General features: G+C 47.1%; 1 protein-coding gene and 1 long non-coding RNA gene across 2 annotated transcripts in view; one reads left to right on the top strand and one right to left on the bottom strand.

Moving 5' to 3' along the window:
• The window catches only part of tnikb (TRAF2 and NCK interacting kinase b), a 38,040-nt gene that overhangs the window by 7,586 nt on the left and 12,917 nt on the right, over window positions 1–17,537 (top strand). Inside the window, 18 exon segments of the mRNA XM_070435653.1 lie at window positions 556–720; window positions 980–1,219; window positions 1,420–1,529; window positions 1,612–1,715; window positions 3,025–3,107; window positions 3,362–3,385; window positions 4,039–4,223; window positions 4,309–4,411; window positions 4,797–4,937; window positions 9,762–9,876; window positions 12,051–12,221; window positions 12,300–12,443; window positions 15,053–15,082; window positions 15,085–15,183; window positions 15,350–15,370; window positions 15,373–15,449; window positions 15,651–15,800; window positions 16,267–16,426. Coding sequence (XP_070291754.1) covers window positions 556–720; window positions 980–1,219; window positions 1,420–1,529; window positions 1,612–1,715; window positions 3,025–3,107; window positions 3,362–3,385; window positions 4,039–4,223; window positions 4,309–4,411; window positions 4,797–4,937; window positions 9,762–9,876; window positions 12,051–12,221; window positions 12,300–12,443; window positions 15,053–15,082; window positions 15,085–15,183; window positions 15,350–15,370; window positions 15,373–15,449; window positions 15,651–15,800; window positions 16,267–16,426 — 2,122 coding nt within the window.
• LOC139023107 (uncharacterized) lies at window positions 16,672–17,147 on the bottom strand. Its single transcript, XR_011474255.1, has 3 exons — window positions 17,082–17,147; window positions 16,940–16,982; window positions 16,672–16,813 (listed from the first exon to the last, which is right to left on the bottom strand). It is a non-coding gene; the product is annotated as an uncharacterized lncRNA (long non-coding RNA).

Genomic DNA, 17,537 nt, shown 5'->3' with positions numbered 1-17,537 from the left:
GTGGCTGGATAGTTCTAGAATGGTGGCTGGATAGTTCGAGAACAGCTTTCTTTTCTCTACATTCTAGAATGGTGCCTTGTGTATTTTAGAATGGTTATACATCTCTCTCTTCCTCTAGAAGTCAGACTCTGTCAGTCAAACTGTTTTAGTCTGCTTTATACATAGGCTCCATGTTCTTAGGGACACACTCCAGCTCCTGATTCAGCCTATATCCAAGCCACACACACACAGACACACACACATATCCGGCTTGCCCCCCAGTGGCCACTGTGAGCTGATGTAGGGCAGCCATAGCTATATCTGTCTAAACCCACATGGGTGTATCTGCTCCCCTCTGGACTCACCTAACCCCCCACACACACACACACACACCCACACGCAAAAAAAAGGCACACTGTAGCCAGGTCTGTCTCTGTGGTCTCTGCTGAACATGGCTTCTCCTCCATGGTAATAAGGGAAACTGGAGGTTTGACGCACGTCACACATGCATGCATTGATAATCTGTCACTGACTGCCAGTATAAATGAGTGTGCTCTAACTGTGTCTGTGTGTCAGGTGGAGGAGCGTTCCAAGCTGAACAGACAGAGTTCTCCAGGTCTGCATCATAAAGTGTCCAACCGTATTTCCGACCCATCCCTGCCTCCCCGCTCCGAGTCCTTCAGCAGCGGGGGCATTCAGCAGGCCCGAACACCACCCATGCAGCGCTCTACAGAACCACAGGTGTGTGTGAGAGAGAGAGAGACTGGGAAAGTGGATGGGCACGTTTACCCTTTTTGATGTTTGTTTTTCACTCTGAGTAACTCTCCCTTCCACCCTCCTCCCCATCCCGTTCCCCCACCTTCCATTCCTCCTTTCCCCTCCTCTCCTTTCCTCACCTTCCTCTCTCCCTCCTTTACACCTGCTCCTCTACCTGCCTGGTCCTGATGTAAACCTCATCCTCTGGTCCTGATCTGGTCCTGATCTGTTCTGGTATTGTCAGATGGCCCACCTGGTACAGGTGAAGTTCCATGGTCTGTCTGGGTCCCAGTCTCTCCACGACCCTGCAGGGGTCACAGGCCTGTCCCCCTCCCCATCCTCCGGCCGCCCCCCCATGCCCCGCCAGAACTCTGACCCCACCTCAGACACCCCTTCTCCTATTCCTCTCCCCCGACTCGCTCCCCCACTCGACAAACTGGACCGCAGCTCTTGGCTACGAACGGACCTAGACCTACCTCCCAAGGTCTGCATGACAATGTCTGTGTTTCTATCTGGAATGCAATGTGTCTGAACTTTTGGTGCCCCTTACGATTCTTAATCTCAAATCTCTACGTACATATTTTGGCAAATTTAGTTTGAGATTGAGATTGAGAATACAGTACATGATCCCACATTTACACCTGTTCTAACAGGTTTTTATTGTGTGTGTGTGTGTGTGTGTAGGTGCCCCAGAGGACCACGTCTATCTCTCCAGCCCTGGTCAGGAAGCACTCTCCTGGGAGTGGACCTGGGGGCCTTGCTCCTAGAGCTGGATCACACCTGATACGGGCCAGGTACACACACACACACACATACACACTCCATGCTCCTTTGTGAATCAGGCACTTGATGTTGTGTTTGTGTGTGTTGCCAAAGTAACCCAGACCTGCGGAGGACTGATGTCTCCATGGAAACACCCCTGAAGAGGACAAGCAGCAGCAGCTCATCCAGCTCCTCCCAGGGGGGAAGCAACGAGAGAGGTACACATACCACCACACGCAGGGGGTTTCTCAATATGCATACCACCGTGCTCCACACGCTCATGCTCCGAGTGCATTCTCCAAGGACGTTCCGTTGAGTACTCTGGAGAACGCATTAAACATTTCATTTGAGAAGCACTCACACTCCCCCCACTGTATTACCTCACACTGCACCTCCCCCCACTGTATTTCCTCACGCTTGCAACCTCCCCCATGTATTTCCTCAGCGACCTCCCCCCACTTGTTGATATTATCTAGCTCACACTGCACCCTCCCCCCACTGTTTATTCCTCCACACTGCACCTCCCCCACTGTATTTCCTCACACTGCATCTCCCCCACTGTATTCCTCACACTGCACCTCCCCCCACTGTATCCCTCACACTGCACCTCCCCCACTGTACTTCCTCACCTTCATCTCCCCCTACTATTACCTGCACGCTGCACCTCCCCCACTGTATTACCTCACGCTGCACCTCCCCCACTGTATTACCTCACCTGCACCTCCCCCACCTGTATTACCTCACGCTGCACGCTGCCCCCACTGTATTACCTCACGCCTGCACCTCCCCCTACTGTTATTACCTCACGCTGCACCTCCCTACTTATTACCTCCGTGCACGTCCCCCCACTGTATTACCTCACGCTGCACCTCCCCCACTTGATACCTCACGCTGCACCTCCCCCCACTGTATTACCGTCACGCTGGCACGTCGCCATTCACTGAACCTTCTTCATGGCTATCTGGCTAGCTAACAATAGTAGCTAGCCATTCAGCCGTATTGACTTACACCAGGTTGCGATTTACACACTCTACAGTGGGTATTGTGGCAGGTTAACATGCCAAAATGAACACAGCATTATTTATTAAGATAAAATATTGTAGTCATTGCAACATATGAGATGTCAATAGGCAACATTCATTCGAAGTCTTAGTGGATTTTCTCTCGCTTCAGCTCAAATAATGGCTGCCATTTATTTCAAGAAATGTTACCGTCATTTTTTTTAACGTGTTGCGTCATATTTCTGTGCATACTTTCCCATTGAATCTTCATTGATGCATGCTTATAAATATGTACAAACGGAGTACACATTCGAAGTGCCCTACATGTTCTGTTTTCCATACTTTGATTTGGACTCATACCCAACCCTCCTGTGCTCAATTTGCGTGCTCGGAGCACGTAGTATGCATTTTGAGAAACCCACAGATTCCCATGTGTGCTACTATAAAGTGTTCAGCTTTTAAGACTATACAGACAGATATGTGATTAGTTGACTATTTACTGAGCAGTGATGTGATTGGTTGACAGGGGCGGAGGGGTCTATGGCGCTGCCCCAGGAGACCAAAGAAGAGAACAGAGATGTGACACTGACACGACCTAGCAGGCCCGCAGTGAGTGTCACACACACACACACCCACACACACACACACACACACAACACACACCACACACACACACACACACCACACCACACACACACACACACACACACCACACACACAACACACACACACAGAGAAACACACAACTCATTTTCTTCTTTGAACTAACCAATCCATCTCTTTCATCTTCTCTTCTCCCCTCCCACATTCCTGTTTTATTCTCTACCTCCTCTTTCCTCTGCGTTTCTCTCCATCCTGTTTAGAGTTATAAGAGAGCTGTAGATGAGGTTAGTGGCATTTCTCCTCACCATTTCTCCATATCGCTCTCAATCATTCACTCCCTAGCTCTTTCACTCATTCACCCATCCAGGTATTCACTCACTCGTTCACACTCACCCTCCCACTTTCTCCCTCCCACTCTCAATCTCTCTGATGAGTACAAAAGGTTTGTCTCTCCCTGCAATAGTGATAGTTTCATCTCTATCCCTCTTTCTCTCTTATTGACCCTCTTTTTCTCCACCTCTCTGGATCATCCAGGAGGAGTTGGTAAGATATCTATTGACCTCCACGTACACGCTCATGTACACACAGTCCCCTCTTCACGAGCACGCCCCTTTCTCCTTTAGCTCACCTGTCCTGCTCTACCTGTGCCGTTTGAAAGAGGCAGACTGGGGAGCATTGGAGCTGTGTGATGACCTCTAACCCCTGACCTCTAATCCCTTACCTCTAACCCCTCTATTAGTGACCTTTCCTGACCTTTCCTGACTGAAGCCTCATTGTTCCTCACTCACGCTCTGGGGAATTAGTTAACGGCTGAAACATGTATGTGTAAAACATTGTGCCAATAAAATATTGCCCATGAATCAAAGCAACTGTTACCGCATCCACCGCGTGAGTACTGACCTTTTTATAATACCCTCTCCTGACCTTTGACCTCCAGGACCTGACGGCTCTGGCCAAGGAGCTGAGGGAGCTGCGTCAAGGGGAGGAACCTAACCGCCCGCCCGTCAAGGTGACGGACTACTCCTCGTCCAGTGATGAGTCACAGAGCGACGAGGACGGAGAGGAGGGAGGGGGAAGAAGTAACGACGGCTCTGTGTCTGTCAGCGACATCCCACGCATCATGTGAGTGTGTGTTAGAAAGTGTGTGTATTACAAAGTGAGTGTGTGTCAGCATTTTAGCTATGTATTTTAAACTTGTGTGTGTCAGGCCGGCTGCAGGGCAGAGTGGCGGTGAGTCGTACGGTGTGATGGGAGGGCATGATGATTCCCACGGCAACAGTTCCCAAGACAGCTCCCTGATGATGAGAGAGGTCAGTCACCTTCAATCCCTGACCCCAGGGCTCCACACTGCCCGCTTTATACACAACTCAACACCCAGCATCCAGGCATGCACTCAGCTCGTGGGTGTACTGTGTGTGCGTGTTTGTCTCTGCATTGTCACCAGTTGTTACTTTGCTTCTTCACTCCTCTGGGTTCACCCACCTTCCATATCAGGGGCAGAATGTACCCCTTAACCACAGATCCAGATGAACCCCCTAAACCCTAAACCTAACCTTAACCATTAGATTTCAACCTTACCTCAACCTCAAATCTAGAATCCGCTTACCCTTCCCAAATCCTACCCATCACAAGGAAATACATTAATCTGACCTTAGATCAGTGCCTAGAGTGCCCCTCACTCTCTCTCTGTTCCAGACCTATGGGGACAGGAGGCGGAGCTCCGCTCTCGCCGACAGCAACGGTTTCTTCGGCAACGCCAATCTGCCCGATCTGGTGCAGCAAAGCCCTTCCCCCCTGGTCTCCCCTGGCAATGGCTCTGGGCGCAGCCACTCCGAAGTAGGTTCACTAGACCCCTACACCCCAACTGCTTGCGACCTTGCACCCTACACCCTTACATGCTAGTCATCTACACACAACCCCCCTACATGCAAGTCCCCTGCACACAACCTCACTGCACACAGAACCGTACACCTGAGCCCCTTGCGTCTGTGCCCTTGTGTTCTCTCTGCGTCCTAAAACTGAAGAAGAAGAAACACTCACCCTCCCCTATAGTTTGACTTGGAAAACCTAGTCTGTTTGGCTCTTGAGACTAAACCCACTCTAATCCAGTCCATATCCATTTCTCCCATCCTTTCTCTTCCTTTGCTGCTGATGGTCACATGCTCTCCTCTCTCTCCTGCATGTTGTGTGCGCATGGCAAACCAAGTCTAACGTTGCTCTACACACTTTCCACTCTGGCAACCCGTTAGAGCAGTGATCACCAACCTTTTCTGAGTCAAGATTAGTGCTGTGGCTGTCATGAAATTTTGTCAGCCGGTGATTGTCAAGCAAATAACTGCCGGTCTTACTGTAGTTGACCGTTAATTAACATAAACATGTTTAGCATCTCCTGGCTTCCACGAATACCTTTTGAGAAAAAAAGTTTAAAAAATAATTTTAGTATAGTCACCATCACAATATATCCATTATTTATTTTAGGCAGGTCTAAAGAAACATCATATGAAGAAAATGTAGTCTATTTCAGAAGAATAGCATACGCTGAGTTGTCCTTATGTTAGGCCCTGATCTGGCTATGCCAGTTATTTATGCAACTTTAGTTGTGATATGCAAATGTTGGGCTTTATGTTTTTTAATACATTCTAAGGCTGCATGATGCGACTCTAATGATGATTTGAAAAAGGTTACATGAAAGGCATGAGCTCAGCTTTTTTGGGGGGTGACGGCTGCACACACTTCATCAGTCTCTCATTTACAATTTGAGAAGCACTTGATAATAACTTGAATTTCCCAGTAATGAGCCCGTAATGCTCCCTATAAAAATCCATGCCTTTAGCGGCCAGTGGCCATTGTGCCCTTGGGCTGAAAATAATAATACAAATTCCCTTCTCCCGGCTGCGTGCTCCGTAGCACCTCTCACTCACATGGCTCTCTCAGATATCTCAATTCAGTTTAGCCAATGCCCGTCATGTGATCGGGCCTTCTCACAGGCTACAAGTGAAGACAGACACGTCGGGGACACAAATGCGCGCGTGCTTATCGCGCTTATTGAAGATGTTTGAAGAACTGTCCACATTTACTTTTCGTCACCCAACAAGGTGAGTAGGCCTAACGAACAGCAAAAGCACTAGTCTATGTCAATCTACTATTGACTACTACTATCCCCCATAGTACAAAAGTTTACCTGTTCTATTGGTCAACTTGTCCTGCTGTGCGAGAAATAAATATTCCAAACATAGTCTGGGACAGTTTTGGGATGCGATAGATCCCAAATTAATACAACCACTAGAATCTAAAAAACGTTTAATAGCAATGAGGCTGATGCAACAGATCAGAACGTATTTTCTAAGTACAGCAATGTGCACACGGTAGACGGCTAGTAGCGCAAAGGTTCTAAAATGCAATCACTTAGTGGGAAAAGACCGTTCTCAAAAGTGATGGAAAATGCGATTATGCATGTAATGCTTTATTATAAAGGTGCATTTTTTTTCTAACTTCCGCGATGCATACAAGGCCCTCCCTCGCCCTCCCTTCGGCAAATTCGACCACGACTCCATCTTGCTCCTACCGTCTTATAGGCAGAAACTCAAAAAGGATATACCTGTGACTAGGATCATTCAACGCCGGTCCGACCAATTGGAATCCATGCTTCAAGATTGTTTTGATCACGCGGACTGGGAAATGTTCCGGGCAGCCTCAGAGAATAACATCGATCTATACGCTGACTCGGTGAGTGAGTTTATAAGGAGGTGCATTGGAGATGTACCCACTGTGACTATTAACCTACCCTAACCAGAAACTGTGGATGGATGCAAAACTGAAAGCGTGATCCACCACATTTAACCATGGAAAGATGACTGGGAATATGGCCGAATATAAACAGTGTAGTTATTCCCTCCGCAAGGCAATCAAACAAGCGAAATGTCAGTATAGGGACAAAGTACAGTCCCAATTCAACTGCTCAGACACGAGACGTATGTGGCAGGGTCTACAGGAAATCACAGACTACAAAAAGAAAACCAGCCACGTCACGGACACCGTCTCGCTTCCAGACAAACTAAACACCTTCTTTGCCCGCTTTGAGGATAATACAGTGCCACCGACACAGCCCGCTAACAAGAACTGTGCCCCCCCCCCCCCTCTCCTTCTCCGTGGCCGACGTGAGTAAGACATTTAAACGTGTTAACTCTCGCAAGGCTGCTGGCCCAGACGCTATCCCTAGCCACGTCCTCAGAGCATGTGCAGACCAGCTGGCTGGTGTGTTTACGGACATATTCAATCGCTCCCTATCCCCGTCTGCTGTCCCCACATGCTTCAAGATGGCCACCATTGTTCCTGTACCCAAGAAGGCAAAGATAACTGAATTGAATGACTATCGCCCCGTAGCACTCACTTCTGTCATCATGAAGTGCTTTGAGAGACTAGTCAAGGATGATATCACCTCCATCTTACCGGCCACCCTAGACCCACTTCAGTTTGCATACCGCCCCAACAATCGTCATCACACTTCACACTGCCCTATCCCATCTGGACAAGAGGAATACCTATGTAAGAATGCTGTTCATTGACTACAGCTCAGCATTCAACACCATAGTACCCTCCAAGCTCATCATTAAGCTGGAGGCCTTGGGTCTCATCCCCGTCCTGTGCAATTGGGTCCTGGACTTTCTGAGGCGCCGCCCCCAGGTGGTGAAGGTAGGAAACAACATTTCCACTACTCTGACCCTCAACACTTGGGCCCCACAAGGGTGCGTGCTCAGCTCCCTCCTGTACTCCCTGTTGACCCATGACTGCGTGGCCACGCACACAAACTCAATCATCAAGTTTGCATATGACACAACAGTAGTGGCATTGATTACCAACAATGACGAGACAGCCTCTAGGGAGGAGGTGAGGCCACTCGGAGTGGTGTCAGGAAAATAACCTCTCACTCAACGTCAACAAAACCAAGGAGATGATTGTGGACTTCAGGAAACAGCTGAGGGAGCACCCCCTATCCACAAGGTGCAAAGTTTTAAGTTCCTCGGCATACACATCACAGACAAACTGAAATGGTCCACCCACACAGACAGTGTGGTGAAGAAGAAGCAACAGCGCCTCTTCAACCTCAGGAGGCTGAAGAAATTTGGCTTGTCACCTAAAACCCTGACAAACTTTTACAGATGCACAACCGCTGAATTGCAGGGCGCAAAATATTACAAAAAATATTTATAATCATGCAATCACAAGTGAAATATACCAAAACACAGCTTAACTTGTTGTTAATCCACCTATCGTGTCAGATTTTGAAAATATGCTTTACAGCGAAAGCAATCCAAGCTTTTGTGAGTGTATCAATCAATGCTAGAACAGCTAGCCCCAAATTAGCATGGTCACGAAAGTCAGAAAAGCAATAAAATGAATCGCTTACCTTTGATAATCTTCGGATGTTTGCACTCACGAGACTCCCAGTTACACAATAAATGTTATTTTTGTTCGATAAATATTACTTTTATAACAAAAAAACGCTATTTGGGTTGCGCGTTATGTTCAGAAAACTACAGCCTCGTTCCGTTCGGCGAAAATTCTAAAAAGTATCCGTAATGTTCGTAGAAACATGTCAAATGTTTTTTATAATCAATCCTCAGGTTGTTTTTAACATACATAATCAATAATATTTCAACTGGACCGTAACCTATTCAATAAAAGAGAGAAAGAAAATGGAGAGCTACCCCTCTAGCGCGCAGGAACTAATCAAAGGACACCTGACTAGTTTTGAAGAATCTCGCTCATTTTTCAAAATAAACGCCTGAAACTATGTCTAAAGCCTGGTCACAGCCTGAGGAAGCCATTGGAAAAGGAATCTGGTTGATACTCCTTTAAATGGAAGAAAGACGGGAAATGAAACACAGATTTAAAAAATAATAATAATAATCACTTCCGGGTTAGATTTCCTCAGATTTTTGCCTGCAAAATCTGTTTTGTTATACTCACAGACAATATTTTGACAGTTTTGGAAACTTTGGAATGTTTTCTATCCTAATCTGTAAATTATATGCATATTCTAAGATCTGGACCTGAGAAATAGTCCTTGTACCTTGGGAACGTTATTTAAAAAAAGTGGCATTGTTTAAAGTGACTCGTGATCCATTTATTAAAGTGGCCAGTGATTTGAATCTCTATGTAGGCAGCAGCCTCTCTGAGTTAGTGATTGCTGTTAACGTCTGCTAACCATGTGTATTTGTCCAATAACATTTTATTTGATAGAAAGGTTAAATGAATCAAGTGCACCTACTGAATCAAGTGCACCTACTGAATCAAGTGCACCTACTGAATCAAGTGCACCTACCGCCAACAGCGCAATACGAATACAAAAAAATTTGTGCAAGCCTTTATCGTTGGCTTTTCCACAGAAATTCTTGGTGATCGACTAGGAATGCTATGAAGCTATGCTATGCTATGATGCAATCAACTGGTTGGTGACCACTGTGTTAGATTATGCTGAAAACCCTCCCACCTGGCTACCTGTTAGATTATGCTGAAAACCCTCCCACCTGGCCACCTGTTACCTCAAAGGACAGAAATTGGGTTCTGTAGTTTTTCCTGGTCAGATCACGTGGTCTGGGATACCTCTGAGACCTGATGCTCTGAGGCCCTGATCCCAACCCTCTCTCTGATTGGCAGTACGGCATGGGCAGTGGCAGTGGCTCCAAGTCCTCCTCCTTCACGCCATTCGTTGATCCACGAGTCTACGGAACCTCCCCCACTGATGATGATGATGATGAAAACTCTGCGTCCGGTGAGTCCGTTATCTTTACATTTTAGTAATTTAGCAGACACTCTTATCCAGAGTGACTAACAGTTAGTTTGTGCATTCATCTTAAAGCTAGAATCCTTGGTTGTTACATCCATTTAAAAAAAAACGTATAAATGAATGATACAATATAGATTCTTGAAGAATATAATTATAAATGCCTCATGAGCTTAGTTCAACTGTCGTACCTCATCAGAACCCAAAATATACAGTGCATTCGTAAAGTATTCAGACCCCTTCACTTTTTATTACGTTAAAATGGACGTAAATGGATTCAATAGTTTTTTCCCCTCAATCTACACACAATACCCCATAATGACAAAGCAAAAACTGTTTTTTAGAAATGTTCGCAAATTTATTACAAATTAAAAACTATCACATTTACATAAGTATTCAGACCCTTTACTCAGTACTTTGTTGAAGCACCTTTGGTAGCGATTACAGCCTCAAGTCTTCTTGGGTATGATGCTACAAGCTTGGCACACCTGTATTTGGGGAGTTTCTCCCATTCTTCTCTGCAGATCCTCTCAAGCTCTGTCAGGTTGGATGGGGAGCGTTGCTGCACAGCTATTTTCAGGTCTCTCCAGAGATGTTCAATCGAGTTCAGGTCCGGGCTCTGGCCACTCCTGCAATGTCTTGGTTGTGTGCTTAGGGTTGTTGTGCAGTTGGAAGGTGAACCTTTTCCCCAGATTGAGGTCCTGAGCTATCTGCAACAGGTTTTCATCAAGAAACTCTGTACTTTGCTCCGTTCATCTTTCCCTCGATCCTGACTAGTCTCCCAGTCCCTGCCGCTGAAAAACATCCCCACAGCGTGATGCTGTCACCACCATGGTGCCAGGTTTCCTCCAGACATGACGTTTGGCATTCAGGCCAAAGAGTTCAATCTTGCTTTCATCAGACCAGAGAATCTTGTTTTTCATGGTCTGAGAGCCTTTAGTTGCCTTTAGGCAAACTCCAAGCGGGCTGTCATGTGCCTTTTACTGAGGAATGGCTTCCGTCTGGCCACTCTACCAGCTGCAGAGATAGTTGTCCTTCTGGAAGGTTCTTTCATCTCCACAGAGGACCTCTGGAGCTCTGTCAGAGTGACCATCGGGTTCTTGGTCACCTCCCTGACCAAGGCCCTTCTCCCCCGATTGCTCAGTTTGGCCGGGCGGACAGCTCTAGGAAGAGTCTTGGTGATTCCAAACTTCCTCCATTTAAGAATGATTGAGGCCACTGTTCTTGGGGACCTTCAATGCTGCAGACATTTTTTGGTACCCTTCTACAGATCTGTGCCGACACAATCCTGTATCAGAGTTCTACGGACAATTCCTCCGACCTCATGGCTTGGTTTTTGCTCTGACATGCACTGTCAACTGTGGGACCTTATATAGACAGGTGTGTGCCTTTCCAAATCATGTCCAATCAACTGAATTTACCACAGGTGGACTCCAATCAAGTTGTAGAAACATCAAGGGTGGAAAATGGAAACAGGATGCACCGGAGGTCAATTTCGAGTCTCACAGCAAAGGGTCTGATTTAATTTTTAATAAATGTGCAAACATTTAAAAAAAATCTGTTTTCGCTTTGTCCTTATAGGGTATTGTGTGTAGATTGAGGAGGATGTTTTGTTTAATTTAATTTAATTCATTTTAGAATAAGGCTGTGACGTAACAATGTGGAAAAAGTGAAGGGGTCTGAATACTTCTACCGTAAGCTTGTTTTACTCCAATGTTACTAAACAATGTAAATGTAATCAAACACTGTATAGCCTCAAAACATGGTTAGAACTGTCATTTTGTTATCACGGATGGTCAGTGTTTGCATCCATAGCTCTGTCTATGAGTTTTGAGAGTGGTTACATTTCTCCTGGCCCATCACTCGGCTTTTTACCCAAACAGAGGCTGAGTGCCACCGTGTTATCGTTTAAATGAAGAACTCTGGCTTTAAGATAGCTAGGTGAGACAACCACATATCACAGTCATAGTAAGTCGAATGTTCCTTTATAGAAGTAGCGATCACCAATGGCTTCTTTCATCTTTGCTCAAGCTCCTCTTGCCGGTGAATTGGAGAGGAATCAGTAGGTTGTGCAAATGTTTCTTTATGTTTTAAGGTTGTCCTGTGGTTGTAAGTTTGAAAGGTTATGTGAACGTTAGTGTAATGTTACCCTGTGGTTGCAGCCCACTTTGCGAATGAGCTGCTGCTTCAGGAGCAGGCTAGACTGAACGAGGCCAGAAAGATCAGCGTGGTCAACGTGAACCCGACCAACATACGACCTCACAGCGACACGCCTGAGATACGCAAATACAAGAAACGCTTCAACTCTGAGATACTGTGTGCTGCTCTCTGGGGTAAGACACTTCAACTACTCAGTACATAGACACACACATTGTGCTATTGTGTGTGGTTTATTATTTGTGTGTGTCTAGGTGTGAACCTGCTGGTGGGGACAGAGAACGGTCTGATGTTGCTGGACCGTAGTGGTCAGGGGAAGGTCTATAACCTGATCAACCGTCGACGCTTCCAACAGATGGACGTTCTGGAGGGACTCAACGTCCTGGTCACCATATCAGGTAGGACTGACTGCTACTTAAATAAACACAATCAGACCTTAACAAACGGTTCTGGAGGGACTCAAACTCCCTGGTCACCATATCAGGTAGGACTGACTGCTACTTAAAGAAACACAATCAGACCTTAACAAACGGTTCTGGAGGGACCAAATGTCCTAGTCACCATATCAGTAGGACTGACTGCTACTACTTAAAGAAACACAATCAGACCTTAACAAACGTCTGGAGGGACTCAATGTCCTAGTCACCATATCAGGTAGGACTGGCTGCTACTTAAAATAAACACAAATCAGACCTTAACGAACGGTTCTGGAGGGACTCAACGTCCTGGGTCACCATATCAGGTAGGACTGACTGCTACTTAAATAAACACAATCAGACCTTAACGAACGGTTCTGGAGGGACTCAACGTCCTAGTCACCATAATAAGGTAGGACTGACTTCTACTTAATAAACACAATCAGACCCTTAACAAACGGTTCTGGAGGGACTCAATGTCTAGTCACCATATCAGGTAGGACTGACTGCTTCTTAAATAAACACAATCAACCTTAACGAACGGTTCTGGGAAGGGACCTCAACGTCCTAGTCACCATATCAGGTAGGACTGAACTGCTACTTAAAGAAACACAATCAGACCTTAACAAACGGTCTGGAGGACTCAACGTCCTGGTCACCATATCAGGTAGGACTGACTGCTACTTAAATAAACACAATCAGACCTTAACAAACGGTTCTGGAGGGACTCAATTCCTAGTCACATATCAGGTAGGACTGACTTCTCTTAAATAAACACAATCAGACCTTAACCAAACGTTCTGGAGGGACTCAATGTCCTAGTCACCATATCAGGTAGGACTGACTGCTACTTAATAAACACAATCAGACTTAACAAACGGTTCGGAGGACTTCAATGTCCTGGTCACCATATCAAGTAGGGACTGACTGCTACTTAAATAAACACAATCAGACCTAACAAACGGTTTCGGAGGGACTCAATGTCCTAGTCACCACATATCAGTTAGGACTGAGCTACTTAAAGAACCACAATCAGACCTTAACAAACGGTTCTGGAGGACTCAATGTCCTAGTCACCATATCAGGTAGGACTGACTGCTACTTAAAATAAACACAATCAGACCTTAAAAAACGGTTCTGGAGCTCCATCAGAGCCAGGTGTTGTGGTTTGACTGTCCGGTTTCAAAAGGAAGACTTGTGTTTTCTGAACAACTCGAGGCCTGTAGCAATGCTTTGTTCAGATTGGAAGATCACTCTCAAAGAGCTAACAGGCCTGAGACTTTCCCTCTCTCTCCCTCTTCTCCTTTCCCCTCTCTCTTCTACTCCCTCCCCTCTCTCCTTCTTCACCCTCCTCCTCTTCTCTTTCCCTCTCTCTACTCCCTTCCCCTCTCTCTCTCACCTCCTCCCTCTTCTCCTTTCCCTCTCTTCTACTCCCTCCCCCCCCTCTCTTTCTCTCTCCTCCCTCTTCTCTTTCCCTCTCTCTTCTACTCCCTCCCCTCCTCTCTCCTCTCCTCCTCTTCTCCTTTCCCCTCTCTTCTAACTCCTTCCCCCTCTCTCTCACCTCCTCCTCTTCTCCTTCCCCTCTCTTCTTCTACTCCCTTCCCCCTCCTCTCTCTCACCTCCCTTCTCTTCTACTCCTCCCCTCTCTCTTCTCTCGCCCTCATCCTACTTCTCCTTCCCCTCTCTTCTACTCCCTCCCCTCCCCTCTCTTTCCTCCCTCTTCTCCTTTCCCTCTCTCTTCACTTCCTCCCTCCCCTCTCTCTCTCCTCCCTCTTCTCTTTCCTCTCTTCTACTCCCTCCCCTCTCTCTCTGTCCTCCCTCTTCTCCTTTCCCCTCTCTCTTCTACCCCTCCCCCCTCTCTCTTCTACTCCCTCTTCTCCTTTTCCTCTCTCTTCTACTCCTCCCCTCTCTTCTCCTTTCCCCTCTCTTCTACTCCGTTCCCCCTCTCTCTCTCACCTCCTCCCTCTTCTCCTTCCCCTCTCTCTTCTACTCCCCTCCCCCTTCTCTCTCTCTCTCTCCTCCCATCTTCTCCTTTCCCCCTCTCTTCTACTCCCCCCTCCCCTCTTTCTCTCCTCCTCCCTCTTCTCCTTTCCCCTCTCTCTTCTACTCCCTCCCCTCTCTCTCTCCTCCCTCTTCTCTTTTCCCTCTCTCTTCTACTCCCTCCCCTCTCTTCCTTTTCCCCTCTCTCTTCTACTCCTCCCCTCTCTCTTCTCCTTTCCCTTCTCTCTTCTACTCCCTCCCTCTCTCCCCTCCTCTTCTCATTTCCCTCTCTCTCTTCTACCCTCCCTCTCTCCTCTCTCGCTCCCCTCTTTTCCTTCCCCCTCCTCTTCTAACTCCCTCCTCTCTTCTCCTCTTCTCCTTTCCCCTCTCTCTCTACTCCCTCTCTCTCCTCCTCCTCTCTTCTTTCCCTCTCTCTTCTACTCCCTCCCTCTCTCTTCTCCTCCCCTCTCTCTCTCCTCCTCTTCCTCCTTTCCCCATTCTCTTCCCCCCTCTCTTCCATCCTCTCTCCCTCCTCTCCCCTCTCTCCTCCCCTCCCCCCTCCTCTCTCTCCTCCCCTCTCTCTCCCTGGCCTCTCTCCTCTCCTCCTCCAGGGAAGAAGAATAAGTTGCGTGTGTACTACCTGTCTGGCTGAGACAGGATATACACAATGACCCTGAGGTGGAGAAGAAGCAGGGCTTGGGTCACTGTGGGAGAGCTAGAGGCTGTGTACACATACAAATTGGTAGTGTGTGTGTGCGTGCGCGTGTGCGCGTCCGGAGGTGGTGGAGGCTGGGTGAAGTTTAAACCTGTGTGTTGTTAGACCATTGAGCTAAAGCCTAGCATTATCATGGGTTACTAACACAAGTCTCAGTGAGTGATTGACTCTCCTGTGTGTCTGCTATTTCCAGTGAAGTATGAGAGGATCAAGTTCTGGTCATCGCTTCTGAAAACTCAGTGGAGATCTTTGCCTGGGCACCCAAACCCTACCACAAGTTCATGGCTTTCAAGGTAACACACACACACACACACACACACACACACATCACGACCACACACACACACACACACACACCAGTATGATCTCATTTCCTCCACTATCACCTGGGTGATGCCCAGCAGCCATTTTCAAGCAAAATGCTCTCCACACATCAGTGATCACAGTATCTCTTTCTCTATTCCCTGCTGTCTCTCGTTCTGTCTGTCCGTCAGTCGTTCACTGACCTGCAGCACCACCCCCAGCTGGTTGACCTGACGGTGGAGGAGGGTCAGAGGTTAAAGGTTATCTATGGCTCCAGCGTCGGGTTCCATGTCATTGATGTCGACTCTGGCAACCCTTATGACATCTACATTCCCTCCCACGTAAGAGTGTGAGTGTGAGTGTGTGTGTGCGCTCAGAGAAGGAAACCTGAACCAGGTAACATCTGATTTCTCCACTCTGGTGGTGAGCCGTTAGTTCCCCTTTGAACTACGACCTCTTAAATGGTAACCGTACCTACTGTGTGGCAGTTCTGGTTTCAGGGCTCAAATACCATGACGTTTACCATTTATGTTGTTCAAACCATGACAATGCTATTTTGTTTACATTCTGTGTTACCATGGTGATTGTGTGGATGTTGGAGTGGGAGATTCCATTGTTGCAGCAGTTTCTCCTCGCACAGGGGGGTGGGGAGCTGGCCACGAGACAGGGAGGGAGGGAAATAAGAGAAAGAGATTTAGAGAAATATGGGAAAGAAAGAGGTAGAGGAGTTGGGGGGGTCGTGCTCTGTGCCCGCCAGGCTGATGCCACCCCACCCCTCCACTGTGTGGTATCTATCGCCCCCGGCAGATTCAGAGTCAGGTGACGCCCCATGCCATCGTGGTGCTGCCGCGGACCGACGGGATGGAGATGCTGCTGTGTTACGAGGACGAGGGCGTCTACGTCAACACCTACGGACGCATCACTAAAGACGTGGTGCTGCAGTGGGGAGAGATGCCCACGTCTGTTGGTATGTCTCTCACACACTCTCACTGCTCCCCTCACACACTCTCACTTCCCCCCTCACACACTCTCACTGCCCCCCTCACCACAACACTTCTATGCCTCCTGACTGGTCACATAACTCTTCTTCTCCACCCTCACATCTCACTACACTTACCTCCTCACTACCCCTCACTACTCCCCTATCCCTCCACCATCCCTCACTACCCCTCACTATTCCCTCACTACTCCTCACAACCCCCCCAAAAACTTCTCGATAAAAAAAATGAATAAATACAATCTCTAAATGCTTTTATGCACAATTTAAAAAGGTCAAAACACTGCATGGAAAATTAGACCTGGACTAAACCATAAGACCTGGACTAAACCATTAACCTGGACTAAACCATAAGACCTGGACTAAACCGACTAAACCAAGACCTGGACTAAACCATAAACCATAAGACCTGGCTAACCATAAGACTGGACTAACTAAGACGAAAACCATAAGCCTGACTAAACCTAAACCTGGATACATAACCTCGACTAAACCATAAGACCTGGACTAAACCATAAGACCTGGACTGTAAACCATAGACCTGACTAGGACCATAAGACCGTGGACTAACCAATAAGAACCTGACTAAACCATAGAGACCTGGACTAACACATAAGACCTGGACTTAAACCATAAGACCTGGACTAAACCATAAGACCTGGACTAAACCATAAGGACCTGGACTAAACCATAGAACCTGTTACTAAACATCAAGACTGGACATAAACCATCACAACCGACTCATAGACCTGGACTAAACCATAAGACTGACTAAACCATAGACCTGACTAAAACCATTAGGAACCTGCGGATCTAAACCATATGACCTGGACTAAACCATTAGACCCTGGAACTGACATACCGACTACCAGACCTGGACTAAACCATAAGACTGCGACTAAACCATAAAGACCTGGACTAAACCATAAGACCCACAAATGATTTTATCAAATAGTTCACCCTGCTTTTTTCTGTCTATGAAAATGCAAAATTCATGCACAACAATCATGCACAACCAACTAATAATTAACATTTTGTAGCAGGTCCTTTTGAAAATGTAACACAGGTCTATGAAACAATC

Source organism: Salvelinus sp. IW2-2015, linkage group LG27, assembly GCF_002910315.2.
Source record: "Salvelinus sp. IW2-2015 linkage group LG27, ASM291031v2, whole genome shotgun sequence".
Lineage (NCBI taxonomy): Eukaryota > Metazoa > Chordata > Actinopteri > Salmoniformes > Salmonidae > Salvelinus > Salvelinus sp. IW2-2015.
The sequence above is the reverse complement of the archived record's forward strand: the minus strand, read 5'-3'. Positions and strand labels throughout refer to the sequence as shown.